Source organism: Lepidochelys kempii, chromosome 9 (genome assembly GCF_965140265.1).
Source record: "Lepidochelys kempii isolate rLepKem1 chromosome 9, rLepKem1.hap2, whole genome shotgun sequence".
Lineage (NCBI taxonomy): Eukaryota > Metazoa > Chordata > Testudines > Cheloniidae > Lepidochelys > Lepidochelys kempii.
Window position 1 is genome coordinate 78,665,192 of NC_133264.1, and position 26,943 is coordinate 78,692,134.

General features: G+C 49.2%; 2 protein-coding genes across 2 annotated transcripts in view; one reads left to right on the plus strand and one right to left on the minus strand.

The window, feature by feature from the left end:
* On the minus strand, window positions 1–6,859 carry LOC140917686 (uncharacterized). Its single transcript, XM_073360990.1, has 3 exons — window positions 6,198–6,859; window positions 1,127–5,521; window positions 1–538 (listed from the first exon to the last, which is right to left on the minus strand). The coding sequence occupies exons 2-3, from the start codon at window positions 1,608–1,610 to the stop codon at window positions 18–20; spliced, it is 1,005 nt and encodes a 334-aa protein (XP_073217091.1). The 5' UTR covers window positions 1,611–5,521; window positions 6,198–6,859; the 3' UTR covers window positions 1–17.
* The window catches only part of LOC140916823 (relaxin receptor 1-like), a 26,380-nt gene continuing 3,332 nt past the window's right edge, over window positions 3,896–26,943 (plus strand). Inside the window, exons 1-16 of the mRNA XM_073358711.1 lie at window positions 3,896–3,911; window positions 4,244–4,390; window positions 5,459–5,548; window positions 6,265–6,370; window positions 7,829–7,900; window positions 8,518–8,589; window positions 10,036–10,107; window positions 12,067–12,141; window positions 12,817–12,888; window positions 17,605–17,676; window positions 19,085–19,156; window positions 21,564–21,635; window positions 21,770–21,841; window positions 23,617–23,846; window positions 24,056–24,466; window positions 25,863–26,078. Of these exons, the coding sequence (XP_073214812.1) occupies window positions 3,896–3,911; window positions 4,244–4,390; window positions 5,459–5,548; window positions 6,265–6,370; window positions 7,829–7,900; window positions 8,518–8,589; window positions 10,036–10,107; window positions 12,067–12,141; window positions 12,817–12,888; window positions 17,605–17,676; window positions 19,085–19,156; window positions 21,564–21,635; window positions 21,770–21,841; window positions 23,617–23,846; window positions 24,056–24,466; window positions 25,863–26,078 (1,867 nt within the window). The remainder of the gene's footprint in view (window positions 3,912–4,243; window positions 4,391–5,458; window positions 5,549–6,264; window positions 6,371–7,828; window positions 7,901–8,517; window positions 8,590–10,035; window positions 10,108–12,066; window positions 12,142–12,816; window positions 12,889–17,604; window positions 17,677–19,084; window positions 19,157–21,563; window positions 21,636–21,769; window positions 21,842–23,616; window positions 23,847–24,055; window positions 24,467–25,862; window positions 26,079–26,943) is intronic.

Below are 26,943 nucleotides of genomic sequence, written 5' to 3' on the forward strand. Positions count from 1 at the left end.
TTTAAAAGTTTACAACTTTAAAATTTATTGAATGCCAGCCTTCTTTTTTTTGGGCAATCCTCTGTGGTGGAGTGGCTGGTTGGCCGCAGGCCCCCCCACCGCGTTCTTGGGCATCTGGGTGTGGAGGCTATGGAACTTGAGGAGGAGGGCGGTTGGTTACACAGGGGCTGTAGTGGCAGTCTGTGCTCCAGCTGCCTTTGCTGCAGCTCAACCATACACTGGAGCATACTGGTTTGATCCTCCAGCAGCCTCAGCATTGAATCCTGCCTCCTCTCATCACGCTGCCGCCACATTTGAGCTTCAGCCCTGTCTTCAGCCCGCCACTTACTCTCTTCAGCCCGCCACCTCTCCTCCCGGTCATTTTGTGCTTTCCTGCACTCTGACATTATTTGCCTCCACGCATTCGTCTGTGCTTTGTCAGTGTGGGAGGACAGCATGAGCTCAGAGAACATTTCATCACGAGTGTGTTTTTTTTTCTTTCTAATCTTCACTAGCCTCTGGGAAGGAGAAGATCCTGTGATCATTGAAACACATGCAGCTGGTGGAGAAAAAAAAAGGGACAGCGGTATTTAAAAAGACATATTTTATAGAACAGTGGGTACACTCTTTCAGGGTAAACCTTGCTGTTAACATTACATACATAGCACATGTGGTTTCGTTACAAGGTCGCATTTTGCCTACCCCCACCGCGTGGCTACCCCCTCAACCCTCCCCTCTCCCCGTGGCTAACAGTGGGGAAAATTTCTGTTCAGCCACAGGCAAACAGCCCAGCAGGAAGAGGCTCCTCTGAGTGTCCCCTGAAGAAAAGCACCCTATTTCAACCAGGTGACCATGAATGATATCTCACTCTCCTGAGGATAACACAGAGAGATAAAGAACGGATGTTGTTTGAACGCCAGCAAACATTCACTGCAATGCTTTGTTGTACAATGATTCCCGAGTACGTGCTACTGGCCTGGAGTGGTAAAGTGTCCTACCATGGAGGATGTAATAAGGCTGCCCTCCCCAGAAACCTTTTGCAAAGGCTTTGGGAGTACATCCAGGAGAACCGCGAATGCCAGGGCAAATTAATCCTTTCACATGCTTGCTTTTAAACCATGTATAGTATTTTAAAAGGTACACTCACCAGAGGTCCCTTCTCCGCCTGCCGGGTCCAGGAGGCGGCCTTGGGTGGGTTCGGAGGGTACTGGCTCCAGGTCCAGGATGAGAAACACTTCCTGGCTGTCGGGAAAACCGGTTTCTCCGCTTGCTTGCTGTGAGCTATCTACAACCTCATCATCATCATCATCTTCTTTGTCCCCAAAACCTGCTTCCGTGTTGCCTCCATCTCCATTGAAGGAGTCAAACAACACGGCTAGGGTAGTGGTGGCTGAACCCCCTAAAATTGCATGCAGCTCATCATAGAAGCGGCATGTTTGGGGCTCTGACCCGGAGCGGCCGTTCGCCTCTCTGGTTTTCTGGTAGGCTTGCCTCAGCTCCTTAAGTTTCACGTGGCACTGCTTCGGGTCCCTGTTAGGCCTCTGTCCTTCATGCCCTGGGAGATTTTGACAAAGGTTTTGGCATTTCAAAAACTGGAATGGAGTTCTGATAGCACGGATTCCTCTCCCCATACAGCGATCAGATCCCGTACCTCCCGTTCAGTCCATGCTGGAGCTCTTTTGCGATTCTGGGACTCCATCCTGGTCACCTCTGCTGATGAGCTCTGCATGATCACCTGCAGCTTGCCATGCTGGCCAAACAGGAAATGAGATTCAAAAGTTTGCGGTTCTTTTCCTGTCTACCTGGCCAGTGCATCTGAGTTGAGAGTGCTGTCCAGAGCGGTCACAATGGAGCACTCTGGGATAGCTTCTGGAGGCCAATACCGTCTAATTGTGTCCACAGTACCCCAAATTCGACCCGGCAAGGCCGATTTAAGCACTAATCCACTTGTCAGGGGTGGAGTAAGGAAATCGATTTTAAGAGCCCTTTAAGTTGAAATAAAGGGCTTCATCGTGTGGACGGGTGCAGGTTTACATTGATTTAACGCTGCTAAATTCGACCTAAAGTCCTAGTGTAGACCAGGGCTTAGAGACTAACCAATTTATTTGAGCATAAGCTTTCGTGAGCTACAGCTCACTTCATCGGATGCGTTCAGTGGGAAATCATCTAATAGATTCGTCTTCAGTGATAAACACAGACCGTCAGCCACTAATCTGTGGGAATGTTAGCAGCAGCAGAAAACCTTGAATGACAAGCCTGGGCTGTTCACGCTGTTCTGTCACAGACATAGACTGCGATAGCTTCCCCGGGCCCTGATCAAAGGCGAGTGCATGGAAACATTTTGCTTGATCTGGAGAGTGCTTTTGACACAGCTAATTGTAGGATATTAATGAACAAAGCTGAGTGGCTGGGGTGCTTTGAAGCTCTGACTGACGTTTCAGAGCTGCCTGATGGAAAGGGCTCAGCAAAGTGGAGGTTTAAGTTACTGAGGCTAATGATCACAGGGAGTGAACTGCACCTCAGGGGAGGGTGGCTTTTCCAGAGGGCTATGGAGTTGATTTGTTATACTGTAGTTAATAATGTGTCTGAGTCTCTTCTGCTTTCCTTGGTGTATATAACTCCATGGAAAGACCTCCTGTTCCCCGTTCTGCTTGTACACCAAGCTGCCTCTCTGCTCTGCAGCCTGGGACCACTCAGAGAAGGGGCTGCCACTCCCCACACCAGGGGGTCCCTCTCCGCCTCTTCCTTAGGTTGCTGCCATATTGGAGGAGCAGTCAGTGTGAGTCAAGCCACCTCCTGCTCCTCTGCCGAGGTCCCATCTAGTCCAGCCCCCTGGCCAGTGCAGGTTTGGCCCCTACAGTCTATTCTCCAGTCTGATTTTCAATGACATAAAGAATGCAGCAGCCACCATTTCACAGTCTAATAGATCTCCAGCTCCTTTGTGTCTCATTAGGGAGTGACCCAACGTTGGCTGGAAGTAACCTGGCCAGCCCTGAAGATCTGATGTCTAACCCAGCAGGACTTATTTTACTCCCCTTGGAACATAAGAGGGTTTCAGCTCCAAACAGAATAGAAGTGACAGCGACCTCCTGCCTGAAGGCCCTTCTCTTGATTGTCACTGGCACCCCGTCACCTCATACATACTCCACCCAGCATGGCCCACGTGCAGTGAGAATGCGGAGCAGTCCTGCCACCCGAAACCCAGAGGGAGGACACTTTGGACAGTTGGGACATGCAGGCGAGAAGTCAGTGACGTGTCTCGTGTCCTTTGTAGTTTTCTTGTGGTGGGGAAAGATGCTGGATTGACAGCCCTGGAGACCGATGGCCTCAATTTCTCCTCAGAGCAGGCACAGCACGGCGCCCCCTCTTCATCCCCCTCAATGTGCCTTATCCACCCCCATGAGACCCAACTCCCTAGGGGACTTCAGTCTCAAAGACCAACCAAATCCCTCCTGAACCTCACCCCTCTCCTGTCAGGCATTTCAAGGGACATTCACCCAGCAGATAATGAGGATTTAAAAACTAAATTAACCAAGTTACAAGAGGAGACCATGTGTCTGTGGCTGTATCAAACTTAGTGCCACTGTGGGCTTTGTACCACAAGAACCAACTCTCCCCTTACATAACATACAGCAGCAAGCTGTATGGTGCTCAGTAAATAGCAATAAGCCGGTGGCAGAACCTATTAGCATTAACGTCCTGGTGATGTCTTTCACGTCGGCCACAGAACAGCTGTTTGATGGGCACGTCTTGCTGTCACTGCTGACCTGTGCTGGATTCTTTTTCATAATGATGATTTTTCTGCATGCGTTTTTCTGAGATGCCTCCACTGTCCCAGATGGAATTGTCGGATGGCGGCGTAGAAGTTGCTACTGCTTCTGTTTCGTGTTCTCTCATTTGAGAGGGAGGAGGGGAAATGTCTCTTGGCTATGGTGAGACATTGCCTCATGCTGTTACAATGTCAGGGCATGTCTCCTCTTTGCAGCTCTCAGACCCTGCCAGAGCACTGGGAGACAGCTGAACAATCAAGGAGCATGGTCCAGATGGACTGGTGTTGATACAATCCCACTGATTAGTCATGCCAGATGGGACTGGGTTAATGTGCAGTAACAGGGTACCATACAGTAATGGGTTACCGTGTCCTGGCAAGATCAGCACTAGTAAGCCAAGGGTGAGAGGTAGTTCTTAAACCAGCCATAGGCAGGGACAGGGGACTGGCCTGTTCAATGAAGCTTTTTGACTGTGTCTTGCTTTCCTTTGGCAGAGTCTCTTCTGGTTCATTCCAGGCTGGACAGCTTTGCCTGCCCTTTGGGACAGTTCCCCTGTGGCAACCTGTCTGTCTGTTTACCCCAGCTCCTGCACTGCAATGGAGAGAAGGACTGCGACAACGGAGCCGATGAAGAGAACTGCGGTAATTAGCTAACCTCACAGCCTGCCCCCTCTTTCCATTTCTTCTTGCTGCCAGACGAAAGGCAGATGCCCTGTAGTTAATAAACCATGTGGACCTGGAAACCCCAGATCCAGAACCAGCAATATTGTCAAAGGGATTCTGGGAACATGAACACGGGGCGGACTTTAAGGGTCACTTATGGTTACCTGGCTGCCTTGCAGCTATCACTGAAGGTATAAACCTCTTACTGGGAGAGTACAATTTTGAATCTTGCCCATATGCTCAGGGTTTAGCTGATCGCCATATTTGGGGCCGGGAAGGAATTTTCCTCCAGGGCACATTGGAAGAGGCCCTGAAGGTTTTTCGCCTTCCTCTGTAGCATGGGGCACGGGTCACTTGCTGGAGGATTCTCTGCTCCTTGAAGTCTTTAAGCTACGATTTGAGGACTTCAATAGCACAGATATAGGTGTGAGGTTTTTTTTGTAGGAGTGGTGGGTGAAATTCTGTGGCCTGCATTGTGCAGGAGGTCAGACTAGATGATCATAATGGTCCCTTCTGACCTAAATATCTATGAAATCTATGAAATTTCCTCTGACCTTCTAATAATGATACAGATGTCTAGGTAAGGGGTTGCTGGACAGAGATCACCCCGGCCTTACATGTAGGAGTGTAGGACCCAGCAGAAGAGGAATATTCTGTCAGGACACAGTAGAGAGTCAAAGGGGCAGGGGGCAGGAGCTAACGTAAACTAGAGATGGGCTGAAGTCACCAAATATGGGGATGGAGGCAGGTTTTGAACACCCCATGTTTCAGGGGAGTCAGATCTAAGGCTTATAAAAATGGGCTCCAACGGCAAGAACCAGCTTCAGCTCCGATTCTGAATTCCCACGCTCTGAATGCAGGGGTATTCTGATCCAGGTGCTTGGTTCAGGCCCAGGCCCAGCATCTCTCGTGCTAGCGGTACGATCAGGAATCAGAGTGGGGGTGAGCGAGTCTGGGGGAGGCTGGGCATGGGGAGGAGCAGTGAGTGAGTCTGCTGTGAGCAGGGGGGCGGACAAACCTTCATGACTTCCGCCTTCTCTTTTCTAGTGGATAATAGCGGGTGGCTGCAGATTTTGGATGACATGCAGCAGACCAAGGGCAGCAGAGCCACTGAGGAAGAGAAGACCCCAGTCTGTGGTGAGTACTTCCATTCCTGGGGCTGGCTTTGTATTCCCTCCTCTTCTACTGTGTCTTCCCCAGCCTCCCCATGCTACTGACCAAGCCCTCCTGTCTCCCCCTCTTCCTCCCCTTTTGTGCTCTTTCTGCCCCCTTTCCCCTCTCATCATCCCTCTGGTTCACTCCTTTCTCTTACGCCCCTCCCTCTGCAGTGGGATAGGGTTGCCCAAAGGTTTGAACCCAGCCCTAAAGGTGGGATCCTGGGAAGTTGATAAAATTTCACCCTGGAGCCCCACCCAAAATTCAGACTGAGCTTTACTCAGGTTTGGGGGAGTTCGACTCACCCTCCCTCACTCCCACCAGGGTGAATCCGATTTTTGGTTTTCTTGGTTCTGTCCAGGCCTGGATGTGCTGAAATACCCTGACCAAGGCTGGCCCTGCGAGATTCCCAGCCCAGGCCTGAGAAGTTCAAGAAAGCATCTCTCCCCTTCTGCTCTCCTCTCCCTTCACACACCCTCCCTCTCCTCTCATCACCTCCTCCATTCTTCCACTGCTATCGCATTGCTCTTTAGGAGTGTGTCTGCCGTCCCCTGCCTGCCCCTTTGACCCCGACATATCCAGCCAGCCCTGACCCTTCTCTGTGCACCAGTGTGTCCTTTTATCTGCTTACCTGCCCAGCCATACACTGAGATCCTGTCTGTCTCCAGTCTCACTGTTTCCTTTGTGCTTGTCCCCAGAGCTTGACCGGTTCCCAAAGGAATGCCAGTGTTGGGGAAGGACGATAGACTGCACCGGCCAGAACTTGCGCACCGTCCCCTGGGTTTCCTCCAACGTGACGAAGCTGTGAGTAACAGGGGCCACCATGGGGTAAATGTGCCCCTTTCTCTGCAAAATTGGAGCCAGTAGGAAATTCGCCCTGGTGATTCCCATTTTTAGCCTGACTGTGCTGCCTCGCATCCGTCATCAAGGGGGTAGTGCCACCTAGTGGTAAGGCTGCAGAGGATGCTAGTTCCAAAGGTGACAATGCAGAGAAATGTTTGTGCCCGTTATCGTAGCAAACTGAGCCAGTGCATCATAGGCAGAAGTCTGGAGAAGCTGTTAGTACCACCCCCTCAGAGCGGCCGGCTCATCGACAAGGGCACAGGGGGTGTGGGGGGGGGGGAGAGTAGCAGCACCACAGTTAAAAGACTACACCCATATTCTGCAAGGCCAGCTTTGGCTGGACAAGAGATGATGACCTTGACTTCTTCAGCCTGGCAGGGCCCTGTGTCCTCAGAGGCTGCGGCTTTTCTCATTTTAATAATCCACCATCACATCTCTTGAGCGTTCGGCTTCAGAGTCAAAGGAGCAGAGAAAATGGGAGGGTTGGGTAACCCCTTGTTTACAATTGTTCCTTAGTTAGTTATCACTGGGCCATGGTTGGCTGACTGTCAGTGCTTGTGTTACTTCATATGTGGCCCATGGAAGTCAGTGGGTATCTGTCATAGATATCATGGACCCATACTGCACTGCTTCCATTATAATGTGCTAAGTGGGCGGTGAGGAATCAAAGTGACCTTTTGCTCGCATAACGTGGGGTCTGGAAGGTTCAGAGTCCAGCATGACTATTAAATGACAGAGGGGAGAACAGCAAACAGCTTTCTGTTCTGGAAGACTCCAGCACCTTTTCTACAAGTCATTTCACTTGGGTAAACAAGATCTTTCCAGCCTGACATATACGCGTGTTTATGATCTGAGATCACTCAGAACGCAAGAGAACAGATTTTGTTCTTTCAGGTTGGAGCCTGGCCTAGCGCCCTTGCTTGTAATAATAATAATAGTAGCATGCTTGTCTCTAGTGCACCAGGATCTCAGAGCTGCCATTAATGATTTCCAAGCATTTGTTCTTTCATCTTCATGCCCCTCGGATGGGGAAACTGAGGCAGAGAATGCGGAAGTGACTTTCCCAAAGTTACACAGAAAGTCTGTTAGCAGGGCCAGGACTCAAACCCCCAACTCCTGACTCCCAGTCCTGTTCTTTTGTCCATAAAAACATCTTCCCCTTCACTGTGGTTCATTCCCGGTGCTGGTTTCTCACTCCCTGGGCTACTGGGGATGGGAGTGCTGTACATTGCTGTGCAACAGAATGTTTCATTTCTTAGTCCTGATCAATCTGGGGGGAGGGAGGGGAAGAGCTGCTAGCACTCTGTACTTCTGTGCAGAAGTAATACAGGTTTGATTCATTCCTGCGGACCAGGAGGGGCTGGGAGCACTGTGGAAACCCTATTAACCCTGAGATATTTCTGTTCTGTTTGTAAACAGCCTCTTACAACACAACGAAATCCAGGCAATACTGCCCCATGCTTTTGCTGGACTTTCCAAGCTTAAAATGCTGTGAGTAAAAGGTTTTCATGTTGTGGGTCACAGGGGCGAGGGGGTTATTGACAGTCTCTGTGCTTCAGCCCTCTTAGCACAGAAGGAATGGAAGGGAGGGATAGCTCAGTGGTTTGAGCACTGGCCTGCTAAACCCTGGGTTGTGAGTTCAATCCTTGAGGGGGCTGTTTGGGATCTGGGGTAAATATTGGGGATTGGTGGGGGGGTGGACTAGATGACCCCCTGAGGTCCCTTCCAACCCTGATAGTCTATGATTCTATGATTAATGCAGTCTGAATGCACATGGTCTAGCAGCACCTCTGGAGACATGTGGCTGAACAAAATATACCTGCCATCCCCAGCAAGAACTATGTTTGAAATTACAGCACCATGTTATAGGGGAGGGAGGACTTCTGGCTCTTACAAATGTTTCTCCCTCACATTCCCCTCCCCCCATCATTCATTCCAAATCAGGCTTGCCCCTGCAAAATGCAGATGACTTGAGGATATCCCCATTCACATCCCTAAAATAAGGCTTAGGGGAGCTGCTGGGGGGAAATGGATGATGAATAAAAACCAGTTTAACCAACAGCATCAACCCAAGGTCACTTTTCTTCTCTTCTCTTTAACAATTCCAGGTTCCTGAGTCACAATAACATCACTGAGCTGAAGCCAAGAGTCTTCCAGGATCTGCGTCATCTTGAATGGCTGTAAGTGCCTCTTTCCACTGGGTGGCCCACCGGGGTCCAATGAGGAGTAAGGGGATGGAATTGAGTTTAAGGCCAGGTTTGCCTGAATATCAGGGAAAATACTCGCACAGTGGGATTCATTAGGCTGGGCAATTGTCTCTCCCCACACCACAAGATTTTGTTGTGGCCAAGAGTTTAGAAAGATTCCCACATGGATTAGACCTCTATATGGATAAGGAGAACATCACGGTGATAGTAGACAGGATTAAGCATATCAGAGATATAAACCCTCCTGCAATAGGGCATAAGACAACTGGTAACCTATGGGGTTAGGAAGAAACATTCTCTCTGGGCAGGTTAATCCGTAATTGCCCACAATGGGGTTTCTTGCACCTTCTGAAGCATCCATTGCTGGCTGCTACTGGAGACAGGATACTGGCCTAGGTGGACCAAATACTGGTCTGATCAGACAGGGCAGGGTGTGTGCATGTGCATATATCAGTGTGGCTCCCCACAAAGATTTGGTGGCAGATTGGCACGCTGGACCACCGTGAGTGAGCTGCTCCTCAGGTTTTGTCTTGGCTATTTAAGGGAGAGGTTGGTTGATCATGTGACAAATTGTGAGGATGGGACTCTGAAGGGCTGGGAAGTTCTCTTTCCAGGCTGAGCTAAGCTCAGTAAGGCAGCCATCTTGCAAAGCAGATATTATTGTTCCTCTTCACTCATGACCCCTGTATGGGCACCCAGGCAGTTCTTCTTCAGGTCTGTGGTGCTGCATAGGGACCCCATACAGGGGGTCACTAGCGAAGTGGAACAATGATGTCTGCTTTGCAGGATGGCTGCCTTACTGAGCTTAGCTCAGTCTGGAGAGAGAACTTCCCAGGCTCCCAGCCCTTCAGAGTCCCATCCTCATAATTTGCCACATGATCAACCAACCTCTCCCTTAAATAGCCTAGACAAAACCTGAGGAGCAGCTCACTCAGGGTGGTCCAATCAGCCACCAAATCTTTGGGGGAGCTGGATTTGCCCTTAACTCTCAAATTCCCCAAGTGGACTTTTAATTTATCATTTATTTTTGTAGCAAAAGAAAAAAATCCAGCAGCCCCCTGATTGTGAAAGAAACCAGACTCTGATCTCGGAGCAAGCACATCAGCCAGAATGCTCTGGGTAGAAATTCAAAGGGGTGGTCTATGTACTCATCTCCTCTGGCTTGGGCAGGGGGTAAAAATGGACAGGGGAGGGACCAGGCAGTGAAGGAGAGGAGGAAACTGATGTTACTTGGATTTCTGCTGTCAGGGAGAAAGGGAAGAAACCACCTCCTTCAGGGACAATTTAGAGCTAAATGTAAGCCCGTGAGATGGTCTCTCCTTCCTAACCTAGTAGAGCCCCAACTTTGTTCCTATGGAGTTGCCTCTCCATCTAAAGTCTGTTCTTCTGGGGCACCACCTTTCCCTCTTCTCCTTTCAGAATGCTGGATAACAACAGAATTGCCAAGATCTTCCCAGCGACTTTTGTGGGGTTGAAATCTCTGTACTTCCTGTAAGTCTGGAGCCAGTCCTCTGGGGTCTCTGGGGGTCCCACTGCCATAATGTCCTTGATGCTGCATATCTCATTCCCATCCCCTAGGCCAGTGTTTCTGAACCATTTCAGGCTGGTGATCCCTTACTTAAAGGGAACATTTTTCGTGACCTCATTACATTTACTATAAAAATAAGAATGAAAAAAATGTATAAGGATAACGCCAAGGCTATACAATTGATGTGTATGTTTCAAGAGGTTGACAGAATGTGTTACTCTGAAGGAAAAGGGAGTGTGGGGATCGGGAAAGCAGGATTTTCTTTGCTTGAGATAGTAATAAAAGTTTTAATGCTTTGGACTTCCCTTCCTCCCCCGAATTGTCATTTGTGAATGACTCCCTCCGCACAATGCTTGTGACTCACCGGTTGAGAAACGCTGATCTACACCTGGGGTGGCCAACCTGTGGCTCCGGAGCCACATGCGGCTCTTCAGAAATTAATATGCGGCTCCTTGTATAGGCACCGGCTCTGGGGCTGGAGCTACAGGTGCCAACTTTCCAATGTGCCGGGGGGTGGGGGGGTGGCTCACTGCTCAACCCCTGACACTGACACAGACCCTGCCCCCACTCCACCCCTTCCCACCCCTTCCCCTGAGCCTGCCATGCCCTCGCCCCTCTCCCACTCCCCCAGAGCCTCCTGCACACCACAAAACAGCTGATCGGGAGGTTCAGAGAGGGATGGGGAAGCATTGATCAGCAGGGATGCAGGTGGGTGGGAGGCACTGGGAGCGGGGGGTAGGGAGCTGATGGGGGCACTGCTGACGTATTACTGTGGCTCTTTGGCAATGTACATGGGTAAACTCTGGCCCCTTCTCAGGCTGACCACCCCTGATCTATACCATTCCTTTCCCTTGCTGCACTGTATTTAAGGCCAAATCTTACAGCTATTATTCTGTCCTCATGCAGGCAAATCTCCAGTGGGAGTTTTGCCTGAATAAAGATCTCAGTGTCTGGCACTTAATTATAGGCAGAGCTGCTACGGCCCCCTATACATGATGTTGCCCAACGCTTCACAGTCTATGGCCCTGTTTTCATTTTCTTACAATTTTGCCAAACTTTAATTGTTTGTCTGACATTTTCCGTGCCAGGCATGTGCCTCAGGCTGAATGGTTTTGGGATATTTCAGCAAAAATGGTTCAATCGGAACAAGATTAGGGGGGAATGCTTTGTTTTGCTCCTGTTAAAAAAAATTCTACAGCCATTTTGTTGAGATGCTCGAGCACCTCCATGCCCTGGAGCAGGGACTTGGCAGGGATGTGTCTTTCGTTGTTCTTGGAGAAAACTACCTACGTTTGGCCATGTTGTAAACCTTTGGAAAAATCTAAGTTCCCACCAGCTTGGCAGAGCCTTGCTAGGGTTAGGGAGCTACATTCTCTGAAACTGCTGTCTGCAGCAAGCATGCTCCAGCCAGGGCTACCCAGACTGAGCAGGCCTTTCCCTGCGATTGCTGTGGGTTGCCTGTGCAACCTGATTTTGGCCCTCCTGTATGCCTGCATTAGGATACGGTCTGCCACTACACGATCATATGCCATCATTTCCACAGGAACCCCGCACCCTACTTTGCCAGGTTTGCAGTTCAGCTTTGGCTGAAGATAGTCTTATCTATAAATTGTGGTTATCTGTGTCAGTACCCTAAAGAAAATGAGTGAAACTAAGAGCAACCACTAATATCTGTGCCATGGATGGGCTCAATGATCTGTCATCTCTGGACACAGTGGATGTGACTCCCTCCTACCGCGGGAGCCACTGGAGTGCTGTCTATGACAGACAGACTGCGAGGACAGGCCTAGTGACATGTTGCACGTACTGTATTCTGCATAGATGAGTAACTGCATTTCAGGCTCAGAGGCATTAGTGACTGTCTGTGTACTAGGCACATTTACTAGGCATTAATATAGGTTTCCTTATTGCTTCCCAACCAGGTACATGCTGAACAACTCCTTGAGTAGCATGCCCAACACTTCCATTTGTGCAGAGATGCCAAAGCTCAGCTGGCTGTGAGTACCTGCCCTGGTGTGGAGGGCTGGCAAAGGCTGTGGCATTGGGTTAGCCAGAGTAATGCACAAGTACCTCAGTCCACCCCCGCCAATGGCATTCTTGTGAGCAAGTTGGGTGGGGGTTTTTCCAGTGCAGGCTAGGGGAGAGGAGAAGCAGCTGTGTCTCTCTTGGTATTCTGCAGGGCAGCGGGGCAGACCAGATCAGAGCAGGGGGTTAGCTTGCAGTGATTTGGCTGGACTTGAAAGGGGGCGGGGGCAAGGAGGCCAGAGAGGAGAAAGCTGCAGGAGACAAGCAAAGGTGTTTTAACAGAAGGGAGGGAGGGGAAAGGGTGGATATTAGATAGGAAGCAAGGAAAGGCCAGAGTGAGAACCTGGATCAGAGAAAGGAAACAATAAGGCTAGGGAGGTCATGAGCCTGGGAGACGAGGGGATAGTGGAATTTTTGACAGTGACGCAGAAAGCAGGACCGGAGGCTACGATCTTTGGGGTCAGTTTTCACACCCCTGCCAGGCAACTGGGGTCAGGAGCTCTGCTCTCATGGGTGGCATCGGGATAGGCTCCCTTCTGTCCAGGGGGAAATGACAATTTGTCTGGCTGAGGACATCTAGGTCGGAGGGGAATCAATAAGGTGAAGGATTGCTATCCAAGAAAACTCAACTACTGCTCTTTCTCTAGGGAGCTGGAAGGAAACCAGATCCATACTCTGAGAAGCTCAGTGTTCCAGGAATGCAGCACCTTCACTGTGCTGTGAGTACCAACCCTCCACCGGCTGAACACTAAGGTGGGGGAGGGCAGGGGGGGGAGTGGGATCTAGTGTGGCTATGGAGTCACACCTTCAACCCTCACCTGCATGGGCGAAATCGCCAGGGACCCCATCTCTCAACTGGGTCATGCATGTACAGTCACTGGAAGGGACGCTATGAATTGGGTGTAACACCAGCAATTCTGGGCCAGGTTCTCAGCTGGTATAAATCAGTGCAATTCCAATGACTTCAACAGAGCTAGGCTGCTTTGTCCCTACTGCAGCGCTTGCATCTTGAATCCATTTTATGGCACACAAGCTATGTTTATAAACAGCAACAATAGAGACAATTTCGTGGTATTTTAAATATCGGTTGTACATCTGCATTTATACTTGATAATGGGGGCCAGAGATTTCACCTCTAGTTCTCTGCTTTGACATCTGCTCAGGTTAGTAATGAGCAAAAACCATTGATGGACATTTGGTGACCAACAAGACATGAGCTGGTGAGTGTCAGTCCAGTGCCTGGCTAACACCTGTCCACATCACAAACCATGGAGAGTGAGCTAGTACCCCTGGATGCAGGGCTAAGGCAGAGGGTGGTATGTGGAGACAGCTCACCTTTCTGCTGCCCACGCTGTAGGTGCCGTGTGGATAAAGTGATTTGCTCTCCATCCAAAACCTTTCACTAGCACTAACATCCCTTTTACATTCGTCTGTTAGCCTGCCTAGCAGGTTCTCAGCCTGTTAAACACCTGCGAGTTCTTTTTTTTTGCCCTTCATTCCTAAAGCCTATTTTTGGTCAATTTAATATCTGGCCTGCAGTGTTCGTTTACAGTATCACGTTATAACACTAGTGCTTTCCAGGAGCTCACACAGCCAAAGAATTCTCCCAGAGACGATGCAACCCTGTCCTAGAGTCTAGTTTTCCTAAACATGATGTTGATATATTTCCCAGAAGGCTCAGCCTCTGGAGCCTGCAAGATAAGGATAATAAACTTGCATGCCATGTATATGTTATTCATATACACAAGCTACAAATTGTCCATGGGACAGTGGCATGAAAGGAAGGAATGGAATGTGCAGTCAAGCTTGTCCTCCCAAAGTGAGGGGTGATTATTATCCAGGGCACTGGATCCTTTCCCAAAGCTGTCAGATTGGAGTAGGTGAGTAAATCCAAGGCTTATCTGAACAGTAGTTGATAGTGGCTTTGGCAGGATCCCATCCTGTATCCATAGGAAGATTTCCCCATTCCCCAAGCATAGTTATGATGCTGTGTTAACAATGGTATAATCCCCAAGAAAGCTTGACGCACCCAGTTACTCACTCACCCAGAAGGGATTTGGAAGGCTTAAATAATTAATCATAGAGCCTCTGATAGTGTGGCTGATGTGATTAGGCCCTATGATGGTGTCCCCTGAATAGATATGTGGACACAGTTGGCAACGGGCTTTGTTGCAAGGATAGGTTCCTGGGTTAGTGTTTTTGTTGTATGGTGTGTGGTTGCTGGTGAGTATTTCATAGGGCCTAATCACATCAGCCACACTATCGGAGGATCATTCACCTGCGCATCTACCAATGTGATATATGCCATCATGTGCCAGCAATGCCCCTCTGCCATGTACATTGGCCAGACTGGACAATCTCTACGTAAAAGAATAAATGGACACAAATCAGACGTCAAGAATTATAACATTCAAAAACCAGTCAGAGAACACTTCAATCTCTTTGGTTACTCGATTACAGACCTAAAAGTGGCAATTCTTCAACAAAAAAACTTCAAAAACAGACTCCAACGAGAGACTGCTGAATTGGAATTAATTTGCAAACTAGATACAATTAATTTAGGCTTGAATAAAGACTGGGAGTGGATGGGTCATTACACAAAGTAAAACTATTTCCCCTTGTTTATTTCCCCTCCAACTGTCCTTGTAAACTGCTGGAAATGGCCCACCTTGATTATCACTACTAAAGGTTAACCCCATCCCCCCGCCCGGCTCTCCTGCTGGAAATAGCTCACCTTTCCTGATCACTCTCGTTACAGTGTGTATGGTAACACCCATTGTTTCATGTTCTCTGTATATATAAAATCTCCCCACTATATTTTCCACTGAATGCATCCGATGAAGTGAGCTGTAGCTCACGAAAGCTTATGCTCTAATAAATTTGTTAGTTTCTAAGGTGCCACAAGTACTCCTGTTCTTTTTACGGATCCAGACTAACACGGCTGCTACGCTGATTCCCCAATTGATGCATTTCATCCTCGAGTGATCCCAGGTGTTTCCAAATGCCTCAGCCCAGGGGACTTGACTAGATGAGCTCTCGAGGTCCCGCCAGCCCTACATTTCTATGAGTCTATGAAACCTTGTAATTCTGAGCTTCCCCAGACCCCCTGGGAACAAGCCTGCCGCTGATGGAGTATCGGCGGCACAGTCCAGAACTCAATACCCAGGAGTTCCTGCTCTCTCTGGGTATGGTGCCCGGACTCTGCCCCTGTATGCTCCTACCCCCTCTAGAGCTGGGGTTCAGCTCCCTGCAACTGAGGAAATGTCTACACGGCAACTAGACACCCGTGGCTGGCCCATGCCAGCTGACTTGGGCTCACGTGGCTCAGGCTAAGGGATTGTTTAATTTCAGTGTAGCCATTCGGTTGGCGCGTGGTCTCTAGGACCCTGTGAAGTGGGAGGGTCCAAGAAGAGCCTAAACATCTACACTGAAATTAAACAGTCCCTTAGCCCAGCCTTGCCAGCCCCTGAAACAGGCCAGCGGGGGTGTTTGCTTGCAGTGTAGACGTACCCGAAGTGAGCCTGATGGCTTTGTAGCGTGTGGGCATTGTGGGAACCGCAAAGCAGGGAGCAGTACAGTCTTCACTGAAGTAGCAGCCTTACAGCATTTCACTTTCCTTGCTGGGCTCCGGCCCGTCTTTGGCATGCAGCTTTGGAGCAGGGCGCTTCAGACTTCCCTGCCCTCTATAACCCATTTGTGGGGACTGCCAACACTGATTACTCCCAGGGAAAGTAAGAAGTGAGCAGCCATTAACAAAGGGACTGAGACAGAGACTCATGCGTGTGTCGCATGGGGGCTGGATTGCAGACTGAAGACGCGTTTGTATTTCGCAGTGATTTCCAGGGGACGCTGTAGCTCCCCCTTGGTACCTTCTCAAAGGAATGAATGCTTTGGAAGGACCTATTTTCAGCCACAGAAAGCTGGGTACAGCTCCTTGAACCAGCCTGTATGGGTCACAGAGGAGGCTATGAGACATTTTATCCCAAGAGGCTGAGCCCTGTGTTCCCTTAGCAAGAACTCTCCCTGTCCCATGCTGCCAAAGATGGGAGGAGAGTGAGTGGCTCCCTCCCCACAATGCAATGCTTCCTTCAAGCCAAGCAGCCAAGCACTTTTGGCTTTGATCAGGAATGTGTTTCTAAGAACAGTTATGTCAGCGTCATGGAAACATAAGCCGGGGCAAGACGGGAGCATAAACACGCCCTGCCATTGACACCAGCACAAGTGACAGCTTTATGAGGAGATGAAACAGACAAGAAGAGGCTAATATGTGGGGTAGTGTGAGACAGCGGGAAGAACCTCCCCAGCCCAGCGCTCCTTCCCTCACTCTGTCTTCTCTCTGCGACTATCCCAGCCTAGCTGAGGTCTGGTGATAGTGAGGATCTGACAACTAAGCATTTGGGGTGGATATTCCTATATTAAATATTTGGCAAGGACTTGAGCCTCTCTCAGTGCAGCATTCCCATTCACTCCCCCACAATTAGGGCAGCCACAGCCTGGCTGGAGAATATCGCACACACACTCTCTCTCTCTCACTCTCACTCACTCACTCCATCCAGGGCAGGACCTCCTGTACCACAGCTCCCAACCTGGGGAGCTGAGCGCCATAGTTCAGCTAGTAAAAGGAGTAGCTGATATATAGGTTTGAGGGGTCTAGAAATATCCTCCATGTGGCAGGGGCAGCAGTTCCACTGCCTCGCCAGAGCCATGAACGAATGTTCAGGGCTTCAGGAAGTTGTCTGAGCATGTCGTGCAGTTATATCCCTCCCTTGATTTTTCACTGAGGGCCTAGGGGTCAAATCCAGAGATTGCACTGAAACTCCCTCCAAACTGCCACCTCATTAAGTGACACAATGTGTGGCTGCACTGGAAAAACCATGGTTCATTCAATACTGGATACAGATGGTCATACCAAAGGTGCCCAAATCGCAGACAACGAACCCTCCTGAGTTCTGAATTTGTCTTGGAGCCAGCTGAACTTTGTGTAGTGTTGGGTTGCACTGTCAGCTCTGTTTGGTTTACATTCATTGCATCTCTCTCTCTCTCTGGCTACCCAAATGGTCTCTGACAGAGTCTCCCCAGCTCAGGCTGGAGGTTCTGACAGATTCTTATGGACTCATCTGATTCTGTGTTTAGTTGTGAGCTGTCCCTGAACCCCACAGTTCAACCCTGGAGCTGCTCTTCCCCAAATATAAGTGTTTGGATGTGGAGTTTGGGGCCATGTGAGTGTATCAGTGGGACTGTCACAAGTTTAGCAGTAAACACGTGCTATGTAAGAAATAGAGCAGGCCTGGGTGCGTGGCCTCAAACAAGCCTCTCAGAATTCCAATGTTAAGATCTCCTTCATGCCATGCTCAGTTCTAAGGTCATCAGAGTCCCCGGAAGTAACTGGGAAATGAAAGGCTTCTTTTCACTCGAGCTTCTCTCTCCTCCGTCAGGATTCTGCGCAGAAACAAGATCAAATGGATCCAGGAAGGGGCGTTTTCCAAACTGAACAGACTGGTGGAGCTGTAAGTCTCACTGTTGATTTGCCCAGCTGCAGTGCCCCTCCCCCACCCCTCGTGATCAACGGCATGTCAGTGGTTGTTGTGATTGTGTCACTGTCTTGACTGTGATCATTTGCTCATGATCCTGTGCAGGAATCTATTCTTCTTCCCTTAGTGAATAGTTTCCTGACACTTGATGTGCTTGGCTGCTCCACCTACAGGTAGCTTTTAATAACCTCTACATCTATTTGATGCTTATGAAAGTGGAACGCTGATGTTGCTGGATATAGTGCTGGTAGGTGGGTCCAAGCTTCCCCTTCTCCCAGCTCTGCACCCTTTCCTGTTCCTGTCCTGCACTCCCACACAGGCTGGGCAATATCAGCATGTTCATAAGTGATCTGGAAAATGAGGTGCAAAATTTGCAGATGATACAAAATTGCTCAAGATAGTTAAATCTAGGAAGAATTCCAAAGGGATCTCTCACCCCATCTCAAAAAATATATTGGAAAGACTTTGGAAAAAATACAGTGAAGGGCAACAAAAATGATGAGGGGTATGGAACGGCTTCCGTATGAGGAGAGATTTAAAAGACTGGGACTTTTCAACTTAGAAAAGAGACAGTTAAGGGAGGGAGACAACAGAGGGCTATAAAATCATGACTGGTGTGGAGAAAGTGACTAAGGAAGTGTTATTTACCCCTTCACATAACACAAGCACCAGGATCACCCAATTAAATTAATAGGCAACAGGTTTCTAACAAACATAAGGAAGTATTTCTTCACACAACACACAGTCAGCCTGTGGAACTTGTTGCCAGGGAATGTTGTGAAGGCCCAAAGTATAACTGGGTGGAAAAAAAGAATTCGATAAATTCATGGAGGATAGGTCCATCAATGGCTATTAGGCAAAATTATCAGTGATGCAGTCCAATGCTCTGGGTGTCATTAAGTCTCTGCCAAAAGAGGGGACTGTATGACAGAGGATGGATCACTTGCTAATTTCCCTCTTCTGTTCATTCCGTCTGAAGAATCTGGCACTGGGCCCTGTTGGAAGACAGGATACTGGGCTAGATGGACCACTGGTCTGACCCAGGATGGCCGTTCTTATGTTATGTTCTAATGCACCACAAGCATAACCAGCAGCACTGCCTGCTATTCCAGTCCTGGGGTCCCCCCTTAGCTCTGCCAAGCACCTCTGCCCTAATCTGCATGCCTTCTGCTATGCTTCACCTGCCCCCAATCCTGCCCATTTACACAGAACTCTGCAAGCACCTTAACGTGCACAGACCTGCAACGTTCTAGTTACTCCAGCTCTGAGCCATTCTTGGGACTATCATTTGCTACCCAGTTGTAACAGTTTTATGATGTGTGCATATAGTGCCCCCCCGAACCCCAGGAACCCGCTGTCTGAAATCTTGCTTCTGTTTACACAGTGACCTGTCTAACAATAGACTGGAGGAACTTCCGCCATCTTTATTCAGTAACCTGCAAGACCTCCAGCAGCTGTGAGTACTGTATTGGAGCTTCCCAAGCCTTAAACTGAGCCGACCCTCTGGCATTTGTTACTATAAAGGGTCTTCAAGGGGTACCATAGGGAGCAGCATAGGCAGCCAGCTGTCCATGAGGGGTGCTCAGAGTGCAGCTGTAGGGGGAGCACCTGGCTCAGGGAATTGTTAATGGGCTGTGACCAGAGTCCCAGTGGGGGCCAGCTGTGGTCACTCAATTAGGGTGAACTACAAAGAATGGGGCAGCCAAACCCCAAAAAGCTGGTGGATAGTCCAATACTTAGATTTACCAAGCCAGCCTAAAACAGCTTCTTTATTACCTCACTGGTTACTCAGAAGTCCAAACAACACAGTTCCCTTAAAGTGATCCAGCCTTAGGCCTCCATCCAGGCACCCACGTCAAATATGATGAAAATTTCTGTAAATCGTATTTCATCATATAAAAGAAAAGGTTCTACCAATCCCAAAGGATCGGACACATTACCTCCCAGGTTAATGAATATTCCAGATCTTACCCAAATACACACTACAACCGATTCTTATTAACTAGACTAAAATTTATTAAAAAACAAACCAGAGAGCGAGAATGGTAAAAAGATCAGTATACATACAGACATGAGTTCAATTCATTGAGGTTCAGATTCATAGCAGGATGGTGAGCTTTGTAGCTGCAAAGAGTTCTTTCAGAAATAGTTCATAGGTTATAGTCCAAAGTCACTGCAGGATGTTCCAGTTTAAGACTGGGATCTCAATCCTTTTGCCTAAGCTCCCCCTGTATGAAGCCTCAAGCAGATCTGAGATGAAAGAATCAGGACCCAAGAGTCTTTTATACAATTTCATGTCCTCTTTGACAAGTTGGGAGTTCCTTGGGGAACAAAAGATAATTAGGATGACTCTGAAGGAAGTTCATCACTGGTATTTAGCTAGGGAATTAACATAAGGCAATTTGCTTGTTTCTCCACCATTCACAGTACATTTCAAAGAGTGATGAATACTGAGATATCCCGTGTTTACAATTCATTTAAATGCTAGGATGTTCTTTTGATTCAGAATACAGCATAGATAGGGACTGTTGATTACATTCTGGAACCTATTCATACATATGTAAATACACAAAACCACAAACATTATCTCCCCATATGTCTTTTGAGGGTTATTTGTTTTGCAGGATGTTTAACCCTTTCTGGCCATGCCTCACAGGTGCTAACCAACCTTTTGCTTCTGAGTCAGTGCGTCAAATCCAACCCAGATAAGTGACACCCGCAATAGCGGCCAGTTGTTGGTTGGCCTAATTGAAAGGAACCAGTGGTCTGGGCCCACAGCACTGCTAGGCCCTGTTCTGGCAGCTTCAGCAGAGGAACAATAACAGTATGCAGCTCTTATCTTGTGCTGTTCATCAGTCCATTAGACTGCTCTGCCTTCCAAGGCACAGTGCATTCCCTCATACTTGCAGGTGGTCTCCCTAGGTTGACCGTGACAGTGGCAGCCAGTATGTAACAGCTGGTATGTTACTGTTTCAAGGGAGGCAGGGGAGTCTGAGGCCAGGGGAAGGTCTGCCATGGGTTTGCTCCTCGTGTGGCCTTGGTTTATGTGTTCCCAGTTAATAGTTTGCAGCTAAGGCATAGAACCAGACTGAACACGTTCGGGTTCAAGCCTCCAGGGCAGTTACAGATTTAGTGAAGAACTGTGACTGACCCAGTGGGGGATAGAATCAAATTAAAATAATCAGTTCAAACCAACAGCCATTACACTATAACCTCACACTGCAGCGGTCCCCGCAGTCCAAGATGAACTGGTGCGTCGCATGGGGTGGGGAGGTCTCACTCCCTGCATGGGAAGAAGGGGTGTATAATCCTTTCTCTAATGGTACCTTGATGGTGGATGAGCATGCTAACCTAAAAGCAGAGCACTACCCTTTTATAATCAATTATACGAACACCCCGTAATCAATTAGCATTAAGCCTCCCTTTTACCATATCTATATTTCTGCTGCCATAATTAAATATTTTTATTTTCTTATTGGTGATTTAACACTAAACATCATTTTAATTAACATCTGCGTAAATACCACTCTGATAACTATCAATACAGATAACATGCTGCCAACACATTCACATTTTGTCTAAACCACTTGTTAAAACCAAAATATGTTTACAACATGACCTGGGGTTATATCCTAGCTTATCTCTAACTTGCCTCTGAATTGTCTCACTTCTCTCATATATTACTAGGCCTTATTATTACCAAGCCAAAATTTAGGCCCACAAACTGCTCTCTACTCACATTTCAGCATATTTCTATTTAACATAAGCAAGCATCATCTCTATGGGCTGCACTGGGGAGATCTCTGCTTTCAGGTAGTGTGGGGCGTTTCTAGGAAGAAAGACTCTGTTTTTTCCATTTGCAGGAATATTTCCTACAACCCCCTGAGGCAGATCTTTGCCAACCAATTTGACAGCCTGCCCCACCTGCGCTCTCTGTAAGTGTGAACAGCAGCACAGACACTGAATACACTGAATAGCTCTGCCTCCCCTCAGGCCCCTTGAGCCTGTCGCCTCAGGCCAGGTGGAGAGCCAACCTAGCTCATGTCTTCTGTTGCATTGATTTTTACAGGAGTATTGAAGGTCTGGAGATCCCCAATGTCCAGACCCGCATGTTCCAGAAACTCACCAATCTGTCTCACATGTGAGTACTTGGGAGTGGGGAAAAGGATTGGGAGGGGGAGCTTCTGTTGCAGTGGTAGAAGTTAGTGCCAGGAAAAATTAAACAACCCCTGCTCAATCCTCAGTTGATATGTCCTTCTGCCATGACCAGAAAACAGCTGGATCTCCCCAGATAGATATTCCTATGGCACCCCACACAGAGGGTGTGGCAGGATCAAGACACTGCTTTCTGGGAATCCCTAGCTGGCAGAAAGGCCTCTCGAGGGTCATAGCCAACAAGGCTTAGTTTAGAGCAGCCACAGTCTGTGTGCCAAGAGAGATGGGGGAACAAGTTCCAGGTCTGGGGACATACAAATGCCACAATATTTAAAGGTGTTTTATCCAGCATTAATCCGTGTGTGTGTTTGTGTAATGATGTGTAGCTGTGAAGGTTATAGAGTTAGATTATAGTTGACAGTGAAACTGAAAAAGGGACGTTTTCAGGCCAGATAATATAAAGCTGTTGTTTAGTTCTCTGCAAACAACTGCTAAATAACCCAAATGAGTGGTCCTTTTGGCACACTGCTTGGGCATAAGGAGTTAAGAACAAGACTGATGTATTGATACACAAACTGGACAGGCATCTTGGAAAATGGGGGCAAATTTCACTAACCAGCCAGCTGTGAGCTGCTTTGTCTTTTCTTGCAGAGAACAAAGCAGTTAGTTTTCTCCAATTGTAAATGTTTAAGCATACACAGTGCAAGGTAACTGTACATTTCACTTTCTGTCATTGCTCTGTTTCGATTAAAAACCTGGGTAATGTTAATGAGCGATAGCAAAGGACATCATTTTCTCCCCCCTTTAAGTGTAAAATTAGAACTGAAATGAGCCTTGCTTTGAAGTTTGCTGTCCTTTTAAAATGCAGAGTTTTGCTAAGCTGATATAGGATTACTTTTATGAGGTTTTAAAAGACAGGATTTATATGAAATAACCCTTGGATAAAATGTGAATCCCTGTTACTGGAATTTTAAAGGTTTTAATGATGGATTGATTTTGAAATGTTGTATTTTGATAGAGGTCCTGAGTTGGAGGGAATCTCTGTACACATTAGTTTAAAGTACTGAATAGTTATTGATTAAAATGCATCATTACATAGTACATGATTCAACAAAGCACTTAGGTACATGCTTAAAGTTCTGCAGATGCCTAAGTGCATTGCTGAACTGGGGTCAGGATGCACGGTGAGGGCGATTGCTTACACGTTGACCTTGCATTTTGGGATAAAAAGCAGTTGTGATCTTGTACAAACGTGGGCATCCCAAACAAGGAAATTGGCCCATGGGTGGTGCAGAGCCATCACTCCCCCTTAAGGGATGGCCTGCGATTTTCAACCCCATCCTTGATCCTGAGGGGGTTCAGTGCTCGTGAGCCTAAAGGGCTGTATATGCTGGCTAGAGCCTTGCAAAGTCCTTGGTGCTCATCCATGGCGAGCTCTGCTGACACGTTCCCAGCTCCTGCCCTGTTCCCCTCGCCCATGCTGGCACATCTCACTCGGTGTTTAGACATTTATGATCCGTTTAGACTGAATCTGCTCCAAGGAGATGAAAAGAGTGGCTCAGGAAATGGAAGGAGAAGGGCATGGAGACTGTTTGGGAGAGGTGAGGTGGGGAGAGGAAGGAGGAGCACAAGGGGATGAGATTGGGGAGGTGCATGAGGCTCTGTGCCAGGCGGGCAAGCCTCTTCCCAAGTTAGCCTCTCGGGACGGAGCCCCAGGCCTGGGCATGGATCTAAGGCAGGCCATATCCCTTTGTCTGGCAGCTACTTTAAGAAGTTCCAATACTGCAGCTACTCTCCGCACGTGCGCAGCTGCAAGCCCAACACCGATGGCATCTCCTCCTTCGAGAACCTCCTGGCCAACATCATCCTCAGGGTCTTCGTCTGGGTCATCGCATGTGTCACCTGCTTTGGGAACCTCTTTGTCATCTTCATGAGGTCCTTCGTTGTCATGGAGAACAGCCAGCACACCATGGCCATCAAATCACTCTGCTGTGAGTCAGGAGTGGGGATGGAGGGGCTGGCTAGGATGATGTCAGGCAAGAGCGTGTGTCCGTGCGTGCGTCCGTGTGTCCGTCCATCCGTCCAAGGGCAACATTTGGCCTTCTGTTAACAGCAGCTGTATAAGGGCTTATTGCGCCTATGGGCCTGTTGCCAAGGGTTACCCTCGTGGGTTGATGCTCCACCATTGTCTCCGTCCCAGGTGCAGATTGTCTGATGGGAATCTATCTCTTCTTCATTGGAGCCTTTGATCTCAAGTTCTCCGGCGAGTACAACAAGCACGCCCAGGTGTGGATGGCAAGCATCCAGTGCCAGCTGGTAGGCAGCCTGGCTATGCTGTCCTCGGAGGTGTCTGTCCTGCTGCTGACGTACATGACCCTGGAGAAGTACCTCTGCATCGTCTTCCCATTCAGCCATTATGGGGCGGGCAAGAAGCAGACCCTCTCCATGCTGGTCGTCATCTGGTTGTTGGGCTTTTCTCTCACCCTTGTCCCCTTCTGGTGCAAGGAGTCCTTTGGGGACTACTATGGGAGGAACGGGATGTGTTTCCCACTCCAGTCCGACGAGACGGAGAGACCAGGAGCCAGGGGCTACTCCACTGGGATATTTCTGGGTAAGGAATCATCAGGACATGGGGCATGACTGCTCCGCTACAGCAGCACCACCAAGCCTTGGGGATGGTAGGCACCATGCAGCTGTAGACAGGGGTCTGGAACTTGCTTTCCCTGATGTGTGCTCTGCCCCAGAGTCAAACAGGAAAGTCAGCATAATGGAAAGGTGCAGTGAGAGGCAGGATGGTCCAGTGGGCCCGGTGCTAGCTTGGGACACACAAGGTCAATTTTTTTGCTGCACCACAGGGGCCTGTGTGACCTTGGGCAAATTGCTTAGTCTCTCTGTGCCTCTGTTCCCTGTCTCCAACGGGGATACCACACCTCACAGGGCTGCTGTGAGGATAAATGCATTACAGCAGGAGATGCTCAGGCCCTGCAGTGATAGGGGCCGCAGCAGGACAGCTGACGGTGATTGGTCACATGATTCCATCAACAGGCTGCTGCTTGTTGTTATCATCTGGCTCAGTTCAATCTGCAACCAGGGTGCCAGGGGCTGAAATAGGGTTGATCCCGCACAGCTAAGGAAAGCAGCAGCCCTAGGTGTGTGGGGAAGGGAGGGCAGATAGGATGCTGTTGCTGTTGCTAGAGATGAAGGGAGAGTGGGGGAGAGCAATCAGCAAACTAGCCCCTTAAGGAACATTGCTGCCAGGGGACCAGGGAAGTTTGCCCCTTAGGGCTGGTAGCATGTTGGCCCCGGTACACACCCGAAGGCTGATGAGAAACATTATGCAAAACGTTGGATTTTTTTTGGCCTGCCCTCTTGACCCCTTCGTGGTCCCACAAGGCCCCCAAGCCTGGTGCATTTCCGTGCTCTCCGTGGGAGGGGTGGTGTAAGGAAAGGCACGGCACACATCCATGCCTGTGGCAGCAGAGCTGAGGGTGTGCAGCCATGCAGTGCCAGCGTCAGGGAGATGCTGAGTATCGGTGTGTAGATCCAGGAGCTCTAAGGCAGACCCTGTTATAAATCACTGCTCGCCTGCTTGTTACTGCAGTAGAGGGAAAGTGGCTTAACAAACCTCCTGCCACTCCACAGGCCCGAGGCCACCTCCAGCCAAAGCACTCCTGGGAGAGCAGGGCCAGACTCAGACCCTAGGAGACCAGGGCCTCATGCACGCAAGGGCTAGAAGATTAGCACGGTGCAGACACATCTGAGGAGCAGGTGGGGCAATGAGTGGGGCTGCTGCCCTTGAGTGCTTCACCAAAGCTCGCCTGTTATGTTAGCGGGGCAGAAGCCTACTGTTTAATCACATTACGGCTCAGGTTGGCTGTGTCCACGTGGCTCTCACTGCTCCCTTGGGGAAGAAAGGGGTCATTGGCCCTAAGAGGCTGCTTCATTAGAAGGGCTGGCTCTCTGACACACTCATGGCTGGTTTTCGTGTCCGTCCGTCCCCCGCCCAGGTCTGAACCTCATTGCCTTCATCACCATCGTGTTCGCCTACACCAGCATGTTCTACTCCATCCACACCACAGCCACCAAGACGGCTGAGCGCAGTGTCTTCTCCAGGGAAGTGGCCATCGCCAAGAGATTCTTCTTCATCGTCTTCACTGACGCCCTCTGCTGGATCCCCATCTTCCTCCTGAAGCTTCTCTCCCTGCTGCAAGTGGAAATACCAGGTGACTGACCTGGCTAAGCCGGGGCCCACGCCAGCATCAGCCTTTCTGTACAGAGAGGCCTTGATATGCAGAGCAGTGCCATGTGGTGGCTCCCTGCAGGTGTCCCTCATGCACTGAGTAGGCACCCCAGAGCACCTGCATTATAATGAAGCTGTACAACAAATGCCATGCTAATCCTGGCCTCTTACCGGTTTCATACTACCCCATCTTGCCAATGCAATCCCTCCTGCTTACAGCAGGGGGCACCTCATTAGGCCCGAAATCTGTGCAGAGCTGGCCTGCAGCTTCTGACACCCATGCTCAAAATGCTCCAACCCTGAGAGGTGAAAGCTGAGAGACGAAAGCCAGACAAACTCACGTCACTTCTGTTTCTTGGCCCCCTGCTGAGCCCAGGCAGCACCTTCCATCTCCTGTTAGTTGACAGCCTCTTGCCACCAGCCTCATCTTCCCATACAGAGATGCCCTGGAGTCTAGGCAGGTTCCTCTCCAGTTCTGGCCTGCCAGTGCATTGGAGCTGGCTCCCAGCCTGCAGCTCAGAGAGGCTGGGGCTGGGGAAGCAGAGGTTCAGTCTCTAGGCCCAGGTCTGTGGTGGGTAGGGGCAGCCTCCTGTGATGTGGGGAGTTGAGTCTGCTTTCTCATGGCTGAATTTGATTGCAGATATGCTGGGGATGGGGCAAGCTAGGTAAAGGTGAGAGAGAGAGAGAGTATGCGATGGCGGCGGGGGGGGGAAGGGAACGGAGTGGGAGCAGTTGATCTCACTGACCTCCTTTAGTGGCTTTTCCTGCCATGCACACTCCCAGCTCAGTGTGCAAGGCACACCTGGTTTGCACCCCTGCTGAACACCAGATAGGTGGAAGTTACATCA